Here is a 10850-nt window from a genome sequence, read left to right as displayed (position 1 = left end):
CATTTCATTTATGGCAGGGACAAAAATAGACCAGGGGATTGCATACGGCCTCATGCTGGTGGCGTTGGTGCTAACATATTTCATTCACTAAATTTCCTTTACTGTTCTTATATTTCTAATGGTAGCTTTTGAAGCTTAGAAATAGAGGATAAGCAAGTAGAGTCAATATTTTTCATGTTGTTATTCCATTTTCCTTGCTATCTGGAAGATGTGGAATATTATAATTTCTAATTTTTCTTCTCTCTTTGTCCTTCCTTTGTTGTATATGAAAGGGTATTGGCTTTTAGAGTAGAGATATACATATATTTTTATTTTATTTTTTCATTTTTTCGATTTCTTTTAAAGTTTCTTTTGTGTGCTTGCTTGTTCTTGAGCGGATTTATTTATTCATTTATTTTAAACTAATGTCACCGATATGATGAGAGATTTGGCACAGATCTCAACCTGTATATTAGTAACTAGTAGGCAAGAACATGTAGGATTGGGACAAGTCGTATATATGTTCACCTCCTGGAAAACATATAGAGAGGCACATAGAGATCATCTATAAAAAGATTGTGCCTTTTAGTACAAATTTAAGAATTCTAGTAAAATGGTAGTCTCCATGAATAATTTTCAGGACCTCGGCTGTGAACCCATATTAGCTAAGAGATCAGTTGTGCAGTTGAATTCTCTAAAGCAGTGTGAGAAATGAAAACTGCCATCATACTTAAAGAGTTAAAAGTTCTACAATCTGATACATTATATGTGCTATTTGCCAAGTTACAGTTGATTGTTTATTGATAGCATTTACTAGAACTTGTAACTCTTTGTACCCCTTGTCTAGGCACCATTTTACTCCTATTAGGATTGCCATAGCTTCAGCCAATAATTTATGCTTTTATTTTGGAAAACATAATCAACATTCTTTGCACGAACAAGTGTAGATGCCAGAGGCTTAATATGAAGGGCATTATAAATTTGCAAAAGATGTAAAATGAAAAGCATTCTTTTTTTCTTTGACCTCTAATTGAAGACGGATATCACAAAATCAATCGATCTTTTCAAAATACAATAGACACGCAGAATTCTTATTATCTATTTCGTACAATAAATCAAATAATGTTAAAGCAAAGCTATCCTAAATTCATACATTATTGGTTTTGTACAACGAGCAACGTGCAATATTTTTATTCAAACTTCAAAGCATATGTTGTTTTGGCAGAATGAATTTTCCCTTTGCTATTTCATATTTTATCAAATTCCCCCATTGTTCCTAGTAATTGCCAAACCTGGGAAGTGAAGCTAATGAATTTTCACTGTTTTTTCTTGTTTCGCCTGTAGATGAGAGAAGAAAAAAGAGTTTAGAATGTTTGTTTTCTTAGATCCACAAAATTCATTTGTTGAGAAGAATCAGTCGAACAATCTTTAGTTCTTTTTCTTTTCACTCAAGCAAAAAATTAGAAAATAACTAATTTTTCCTTGCTGCTATTGTTTCTAACCTTATAATTCTTTTTCTTTTCCTCCGCAATATTCAAAAGAGAGAGAACAAACTTCTCATTCCAATTAAATTGTCTGAGTTGATATAATGTACCCTTGAAACAGCAGAAGAAGAATACAATTCTATGGTAATGCGAAATAGCATCAATAAAAATCTTTCCGCGTCAATATTTTAGCTTGAGATTGCCAGACCAGTCAAGGAGGAAACTATAATTTTCCTAAAAGTACAATAAAAAAATTGAATATTTTTATGATAACTGACAACACATCAGGAAAAACTGCTCATTGATGCAACCAAAGTTTATCAAAATCTCTTCTTACTCCAAAGACAATCCTGCCCAAAAACCAAACCAAAACTGAATTGGCTGGAAAGCAAAGAAGAGTGGATTATTTTCTACAAGCTAAACTGTGAGGGTAATCTACCATGGTCAAAACTGCTCCTTTGCGTGCTACCATATCCACGTTAGAGCACACAGAGGTGCTACTCCAGCGTCCCGTCACGGTCCAACTCAGCTAAGTCAGTGACCATTGCCCGATCCGAGACGTTGGAAAGAAGAAACCCTAATTAACCTGACTACGTGCGCTATGAAGAAGCATATTTGTGGTGTAACATATATTTGACTACTTCGTAAAACGAAATCACAATTCCAACTGAAGGCCCAGCACGACCAACACGAGGACCTACTCCAGTAAACAGTCCCTTGAGCCCTCCATCCCTGCATCAGTAGCATGATTTCATTAAGAATCCACTTCATGGCCAGAGAAAATAGTGAACAAAAACATGCATATGCCATTCTTTTTGGGAAAATTGTGCATCCCTAGGAACACGCAAGACTCGTCACAACCAACAGTGGATCTCTGCAATCTATGCCCTATCCCATTTCCGTTTGAAAGTTTAAGCCAAACTGGAGGGGTCAACGGATTAATCAGGACATAGAAAAGCATGCTCCGGACCCCTAAACCAAAAGAGTACTAATAGATAAAGGTTTTTGGGGTCCATTGACTATTTTTCCAGTGGAAACAACTAAAACATAAAGAAAATGCTTTTCTGAATAGCGTGTTTAGTGTTTTGTTCACTGCACAACAAACAACCTGCTGCCATCGTAGCTTTTCCGATAGCATGTCAGTTATCATCATGGATTTAATACATGCAGTTCATACATTAATTTATGTGGGAAGAATTCAGTGGACATATTCTCAAAGCTGTACCTCCAAATCTCAAGTAGAGTTTGCCTTGTTGTCATCCTCAATGCCCTGGTGGGGTCTCTCTGTAATGAAGAAAAGAGGTAGATAAGCAAACACTCAAATAGATGGAGGAAAACAAGTCAATTATCACCTTGGATCCTTAGTGTAAAATAAAAGCAGCACTCCCTAACGTAAGCTAATTTCAGATGCTAATCCCTTTAGTTTTTTAAGAACATGTAATTGCAATTACCCCTGGGCCAAAATACATTACAGTGTCCACACTTATCAAAATTTGTGATATCGATTATGCTCGAGTGTACCAGTAGAAAGCTCAAAAAGAAGAAATAAATCACTACAAGGACGGTACACCCAAAGTTTCAATTATGAGATTTTCATCCCAAATTTTCCCTCAACATGGATCAGAAAAAAGAACAACTCTTCCAAAGGAAAGACCTGAAGCGAACCCGGTATACAGACAACCCTCCACTCACTTCCTTGATCTAAGGCTCATAATGAACAAGCACCAGGCTAAGGGCGCTGCGATTGTGGTAACTAACCAGACATTCTAACTGTGGGGTCTATGACTACTCATTCTGGATCGCATCCTAATTCATATAACAGACAAGAAAAATGTGGGTTTTAATTAATTGAAATGAGAGTCCGGAACCTAAATGACCCAAAATACCCCAAGAAAAAAAAGTGGTACGAAAGTACCTTTAACGCGGCTTTTTTATGCGTTATATAAAACTGAGTTAACGTCCTCCGTTAAAATCCGTTACCCGAATTTTCTTTAAAAAAAAAAACTAAATTACATAACGCACTATGTTAGTGCGCTATGTAACCCGGGCAATTTGCTAACTTGGCCGTGTCATGTATACTTATATTACAATTAGTGTATCCATTCTTTACTATGCATAAGTTTCCATTTCTAAAATATATATTTTTTTGGTAGCAAATCAAACTTCCTAAAATATTTATAACATTAATTTTTTTCTAAAATATTTATAATATTAATTTAATGTTCTGATACCATAAGAACCTTTTAACAAATTCTTATTCTCTTATCTTTGATATTTATTCTTATAAAAAATATTTATTCTCTTATTTTTTGATAATTATATTTTTTAAGAAATTTTTTAACCTCTTGTTCATCGACTTGTTGCTCCCTTTTCTTAGTTAGTATTTGTTTAGCTAACTCTAAAAACAATCGAGTTTGATCTATTTACCACTGACAAAAGTAAATAATTTTCTATTATAATTGAGGGTTAAATATTTAAATACTCATGCAATAAAAATTAATTCGAGATACACCCCTTGTATTTAAAAATCGGACATTTACACCATTTATACTATGAGAATCACGCACATACAATCTCTATGGGGTATAGTCGTAACTAAATGTATTTATTAAAAGATAAATTAAAATTATAAATAACAAAAATTAATAATAAAATATACCAACTATTGTTATTAACTTTCTCGCACATTAAGCAGCAAGTTATTTTAGTTATATTGAGTTATAATATTTTATTATATAAGAATTCCTCATGTTTAGTTTCTTTATTTATTCTTCCACTTTAAAATTATTTGAAAATTATTTATTCCGATAAAGTGTCATTTGCGTAATATTTCTGAAGAAGTTAAGTTTTTTGTTTGAAAAATTAGGAATACATCACTATAAATAAGATTTTTTAGAATTTTTTTTTTTGCCAAATACGTTAAAATTCTAGTTATCTTTCCATTAAATACTCATGTAATAAGAATTAATTCGAGATAAAGCCTTGTATTTTAAAATCAAAGGTGGGATTTTCACATTATAAGTGGTGTAAATGTTCGATTTTAAAATACAAGGTATGTACCTTGAATTAATTCTTATTTACATTAGTATTTAGTGTAATTAATCGTCACTTATAATACAAATTATTTACTTTTATCGCTAAATAGATCTTCGACTTAGATTGTTTTTAGAATTAGCTAAACGAACATTAATTAAGAAAAAAAAAACAAAAATCCAATGAACAAGAGGATAAATAATTTGTTAAAAGATAATTATTAAAAAGTAAGAGAATAAATACTTTCTATAAGAATAAATGTTTTTCATAAATATCAAGAGATAAAGAGAACACATACTTTGGTAACAATTTGTTAAAAGATTCTTATAGTATTAGAAGATAAATAATAAATGAAATGCATAATTTATCACGATATTCATATTAATTGATGTAAATTTTTAATGGACTTGAAAGTTAAAAATGATTTGAAATGAGTAATTACTACTATGGGTAAAATAGGAAGAAAAAAATTATCTTCGCTTAATATGCTAAAGGTGACAAGTAAAAGTGAAAATGAATTTTTAGAATACTGGACAAGTAAAAGTGAACGGAGGAGTATTATAAATATTATAAAAGATGGAAACTTTTGCACAGTTTTTGAAATTGATACAGTTGGATTAGTTAAGTAAATTCACACGGCCTAACTTAGGCTTAATTAGCTTGCATAGCGCACTAAAATAGTGCGTTGTGTAATTTATTTTTATTTTTATTTTTTTTAAAAAAGAAAATTCGGGTAACGGATTTTAACGGGGAAAGTTAACTCACTTTTATATAACGCATTAAAAAGCTGTGTTAAAGGTACTTTCGTACCACTTTTTTTTCTTGGGGTATTTTGGTTCATTTCTTCTTTTTTTGGATCATTTAGGTTCCGGACTCTTGAAATGATGCTCGAGCCAAGTGGATAAATATAAATATTAGTATTCCATAAGTGAGGATTTAGACGAAAAATAAACACCTCAATCTGTCTTCTAGTCTTAGCAACATCAAGGGGACATGTTGCAGCAGCAGCAATGCTTCCTGCAACAAAAGCAGCAGAAAAATTTGCCCCAAGGACACCAGCAGCATTAGCTTCATCTCCCATTAGACTAAGAAGTCGCCTCCTTACCTGCAAATAGACTTGTGAGAATAATGCATGGATCAAATGAAATTCATGAACACATCAGAATCTAACAAAAACAGAATTGAATCATACTGGTTCAAGAGTTGTCCAACAAATTGCAGAAAAAGGGACGTCGCGAGCAAGCTGTGCCCCAAGTCCACTCCAAAGTACACGATAGCTTTGTACTGCAGCAGAAAATACTATGTCAACTTCAAACGAGATTGCAAGAGCATTCATGTTTAAAAGAGTGAAAGTAAGAGCCAGAATTTTAAAGTAGAGAAAAAAGGAGCTAGAATGAGAAGTAAAGGGCTTTTAAAAACTCTATAAGCAATGTGCTGAGTCAACTTTCTGAAGAACCATGCTTTAGAAAATATTCTTTTCTCTTACAATATTTAGTGCTCCGTGAATTAGCCACAACATCTCAAACTAAAGCCAAGCTTTGATTCATTTACTCCTGTTGTAATAGTGCTATTAGAAGAGGAACAAATTAACTAGTATCCCCCATGGAGATAAGAATTTTTTTTTTATGACATGAGAACCCGCAGCCGCTACCCTTTGGGTGCGCACAGGGTAAACCCAGCTCCTGTGCAATAGCTCGCAAACCACACAGGAGAGGTAACCAGCACTAGGCAAGCCCCGTGCTACGAGCTCGGCCCACAAAGCAAATCCCCTGTAGTCGCAGGCGGGGGGTTTCAAACCTGAGACCTCCATTATGAAAGTCCCATGCTCAACCAACTAAGCCACCCTTGCGTGTTGGAGATAAGAATTTAAAGATAACAACTTGTTGAGCGTAAAGTTGGAAGGCAGATTTTAGGAATGGATTCACATAACACCTTTAATATTATTATGGAATCTACATTGCTTTTCATTTTCACTAACAAACAACTCCTACAAACTCTTTCCTATAGCTAGAAAGCAGGAACAGGAAAGAAAATTTACGTACAGCCACAGTTGGTATTAGTTGTGCTCCTGACATTGGCAATAACCTCAAACAAAGTCTTCCAGACTCCAGCAGGCTTCTTGTTCATATCCTTAAATGCCTGTAAACAGGAGCAACTCAATGAAAGAGAGAACCAGAACAGTTGAAGGAGTGGATCACCCATATCCGTAGCAAGTAAAGAGCGACTGGAAGAACATAAAATGACACATATAACAAAAAATGCATCAAAAGGAGATGTGAAATACCTGCATTCGTGTTTTGGCAAGTTCAAGAGGATAGCAACTTGTGCAAGCTAAAGACCGTGCCAGCGAACCAGCTAACAAAGGAGCATATGGTGTCAAGCTTGGGGCATGTTGGGCTGTGAACTCCTCTAACTTGTTCCGAAAAATGTCATAGCAAGGCAAGTAAATTCCGACCTGTTAAAAAAGCATCAGTATACAGTTGTGATTATAACATATAGCTTTAACTCACTTAAATACACAATAAGGAAGTCGTTGGCGAGTTCAAAGCAACTAATTAAATAAATAGGCACATACTGTTGGTACAGCCAGTGCTAGACCAGCATTTGTGCCTCTCCATAGCCTAGAAATACCCTCCTGTGAAAATATTCAAGTTAAGAGTCACGGAAAGTTTAAACGATTCAAACTGCAAACTGGAACTTCAGAAGACAAGCATGAAAGAAACATGAAGACTTGGGCAATCAACACACGCGAGCATCTGAGAAAAATGAGAATAAATTTGCCAACCTGCCGAATAATTTTGTAGAAGACATCAAGTGCTCCTTTGTACTGGAAACAATCAGGCGGGCAGATTGATACTGTGCCATGAACACCAGCGCGGGTACATGAAGGTGAACACCTCAGATCTGCAAACATCTGAGTGAAAAAACGAATAAGTAAATTGCTCATTTCAATATAAGAAAAGATTTATAAACATTCCACATTCTTCAAGAGACCAATGCAGATATATATTTGATAAAGGGAGTGCAACAACTCACCCAGGAAAAACTGCATTTGAGACCCTTTTTTATATTTATATTTTATATACTTTTATTTTATGTTGGTGTCCGAGCCAACCTACGTGCAACTCGACTAATCTACGGGTATATGCTACCTACTAGCACATGCACCTAGTAACTACTACGACCAAGACATAGACAAATGGAAGAATTCACCAAGTCGAACCTTGATTCCTAAGATTGTTATAGAATAACTACTGCCCACCAAGGCGTAGGCAAATTGGAAGAAATAACCTAATATTGTCTCTTGGGATTCGAACCTTGATTCCTAAGATTATAATTTCAGCTCTTTCACCACTAGGCAACACCCTTGGAGGTTTTTAGACCCTTTACTATTAATGACATAGAAGGTATGCTGACAAATTTGGACCATCCTGAAAATACAGTTTCTTCCCCATAAAAAATATCATGTTTTCATCTTTTGTCCCCGACAAGAAAGGAGGTCGCTTCCACCTCTTCTTGCTGCATCCAGCATTTTCTTGTCGCGATGCCCATGCAAAGAGTTTTATGACACAATTACATAACTGTCATAGCTTTTTCATCTATCTTTCACTTGAAAATCCAAAAACTGAGTGAGTCATTCACGCCCAACAGACAACTTTCTATAATAAAAAGTTCAACTAAGATAACATCATAACACCATCACGCAAGTCAATATCCTCTCTTTCTAACTACCTCCATTTAACATGATGATTAACAAGAAAGCATATAGATTTTGCCTGTCTTTCCACAATAGATCTCGGTTTATGCTTAGTACCATAGTTCTCGATGTATGAAATAGGAAAAGAACTCCAAAGGGAAGAAGTGAACAAATCTATATTGGACAAAGACAAAGTAAAGTACGGCAAAAGAATAAGTTTCCAGATAGAAAGATAGAGTACCATATTTGGTCCAAAAACTGCCATGCGGCTTGTCATGTTACTCATTGGATGTGAATAAGCAACTCCAGCTGCCTGTGTTTGCAATCTAGTCTGTAAATTAGTGCAGAAACAGAAATTAGTCAGCTTATCAGTAATGAAGTATCAAAAAACTGGAATGAACATACAAAGATAAGTAGAAGGTGAAGAAAATAAATAAATAAAAATACCTTGACAACATCAAGTGGATTAGTAAGGACTGCAGAGAGAAAGGCTGCACCGGCTGCTGAGACGGCTCGTTCAGATAAGCCCAATTGGACATCCGAGGAGGGGCTGGTGGGAACCTGAGGTGGAGGCTGCTGAGGATGTAAGGGTTCTGCCCCGTCAGTGATAATTACTGATCCGGACATCAAGGAAACATTTTTATCAACATCTACTACTCTATTCGATTGCTCAGTCGTGTCCATCCATGAATTTTCTCCCTTCTTCAATTCGTCCACCATTTTATTTAACTACTGGATCAACCTGAAATGAATTGTTGCCTACTAAAATTGAAAGGAAGATTTTGATTATTCCCCTCACCCCTTTCTTAAAATGTAGTTATGAGAAAGGAAGCAAATAAATGAAAATTTGGAATAATACAAGTATAAGATAAAATAGGGCCACCCATGGAAAGAATGTCAACATAATGAGGTAAAGGTTACATCCAAATGCAAACAAGGAAAAGATAGAATTTATTAAAGAAAGAGTTTATAACAACATCAACAATTAACAACCGATAAATTCCTCCTCCTCTACCAGAAAATTAAAAAGAAATTATCAAAACAAACAAAATACATGAACTGGGTTTTCAATATTTCATAGAGAACAGCTATTAAGGGAACAATTCAAAAAAAGCAGAAAAATCAGAGCTTTAATACTTAGTGTTGAAAGGGAATCATAAGTTGACGGAAAAAAATAGAAAATAAACCTGCTGATCTCAGCTTTAATTCAGCAGTTCGTGAGAGTGAGATTAAATTAAATTAAATAAAAGGGAAAGAAATGATAGTTATTTGTAGAAAAAAGGAATTTCCCTAGTTCCTTGGAGAAGAGGAAAGCAGAAACGCCGCGCCTTGCGGCCTGAGAGAAGTCTCTCGAATTAGGGCTGCGTTTGGCCCGCCTAAATATTAGGGCCTTTCGAAGGGAATTCCATGTAAATGTGGAAGAGGAAATTCGACTTTTACTTTTGAAATATTTCAAAAAGAGCCAATGAGAAGGGAATTCCATGTAAATGTGGAAGAGGAAATTCGACTTAAATATAGCAAAAAGATACTAGTATTTATTTTTATTTTTGCAGCATTTCAAGACGAATCAATGGGAAAAAGAAATTCCATTTATATATGAAAAAGACCGAAAGGATAAAAAGAACTCTTCTGGAAGTACGACTTGGAAATCTGCAGTCCACAAATAGATCTTTCCATCTAAAAGACAATATGCATATTGGAACAAGAAATAAAATGGAAATTAGAATATAAACTAAATACTACCACAAATTTGTCCCCAAAAAATGACTGTTGCTCCTCCAATTGCAGTTGTTTTAGATGATTCTTAAAAAAAAAAAAAAAAAAAAAAAAACATGATTTGAAAAAATCAAGTTAATGTTCCCTTAAAGAATTGGTAGAGCCAAAGTGTAGTAGCAATTAGTAAAATCTTACATCGTTCACTTTCAAAATAAGATCAATTTCTTACCTGACTGTCATGATTTCAAACTAGTTTTTCACCAAATTAACTTATGCGTTCAAGAGCGATTTGCTATAACTCAATTCATGTCTTAATAAGATTGTTCATTATATTTTTATGTATGGGCATAATAAGTTCGGTGTTAACCCATTTAATGAAAAATTTACAAAAAAAAAAAAAAAAGGAAAGGAAAGAAAAAATCAAATAAATCTTGGTAAGTGTAACGTAACATATGTTGACTGATTACCTTTTATGATATAATTCATTATTATACGGAATCCTGGATCATCAAGTACTAAAATAGGCGACTAAATTAAGTTGGAGAAGGTAATAACTCATAAATATAACTTTTGAGGAATAAAATTTGGTGGGATGCAACAGCGAATGAAAAGGAAAATGAATCTTAAAATTTCGTCTTTCCTTGTTTCTTATGGATTGTATATATAATGATTAATGAAACGATACTACGATCCATTGGTACTTAGAATTTAAAAATTACCTCATTGTGCAAAGATAACTTTTATTAAAGGGTCAAGTTTTTTTCCGAACAATATTTTTATTGATTCATTAAAGATATGATATATATCTAAAGAACATACATCATTATTTACAACCCAATTTAAAAATTGTATTTTTCAAGAAAAAAAAATTACGCAAAGAAATCGACACTTAGCTAAATTATAGGCGGCAAAATTAGTTAGGAATGTGTAAAAATATAACC

General features: G+C 34.0%; 1 protein-coding gene across 4 annotated transcripts; it reads right to left on the bottom strand.

The window, feature by feature from the left end:
• Positions 1–1623: 1623 nt before the first annotated feature.
• LOC132632024 (mitochondrial carrier protein MTM1) lies at positions 1624–9665 on the bottom strand. 4 transcript variants are annotated; one of them, XR_009579218.1, is made up of 11 exons: positions 8641–9664; positions 8435–8524; positions 7282–7410; positions 7072–7131; positions 6781–6951; positions 6539–6635; positions 5689–5780; positions 5452–5601; positions 2689–2747; positions 1903–2195; positions 1624–1813 (listed from the first exon to the last, which is right to left on the bottom strand). XR_009579218.1 is itself a non-coding variant. In XM_060347808.1 (11 exons), the coding sequence occupies exons 2-11, from the start codon at positions 8911–8913 to the stop codon at positions 2063–2065; spliced, it is 1254 nt and encodes a 417-aa protein (XP_060203791.1). In that variant the 5' UTR covers positions 8914–8955; positions 9381–9665; the 3' UTR covers positions 1624–2062. The 4 variants fall into 4 exon arrangements, 3 of the variants coding, with proteins under 3 accessions (XP_060203791.1, XP_060203792.1, XP_060203790.1); XM_060347808.1 differs by having other exon boundaries at positions 1624–2195; positions 8641–8955; positions 9381–9665; XM_060347809.1 differs by having other exon boundaries at positions 1624–2195; positions 8641–8952; positions 9381–9665.
• Between the last annotated feature and the right edge of the window lie 1185 nt (positions 9666–10850).

This window comes from Lycium barbarum, chromosome 3 (assembly GCF_019175385.1).
Source record: "Lycium barbarum isolate Lr01 chromosome 3, ASM1917538v2, whole genome shotgun sequence".
Lineage (NCBI taxonomy): Eukaryota > Viridiplantae > Streptophyta > Magnoliopsida > Solanales > Solanaceae > Lycium > Lycium barbarum.
Note: the sequence above shows the minus strand (reverse complement) of the source record. Positions and strands in the feature narration are given on the sequence as shown.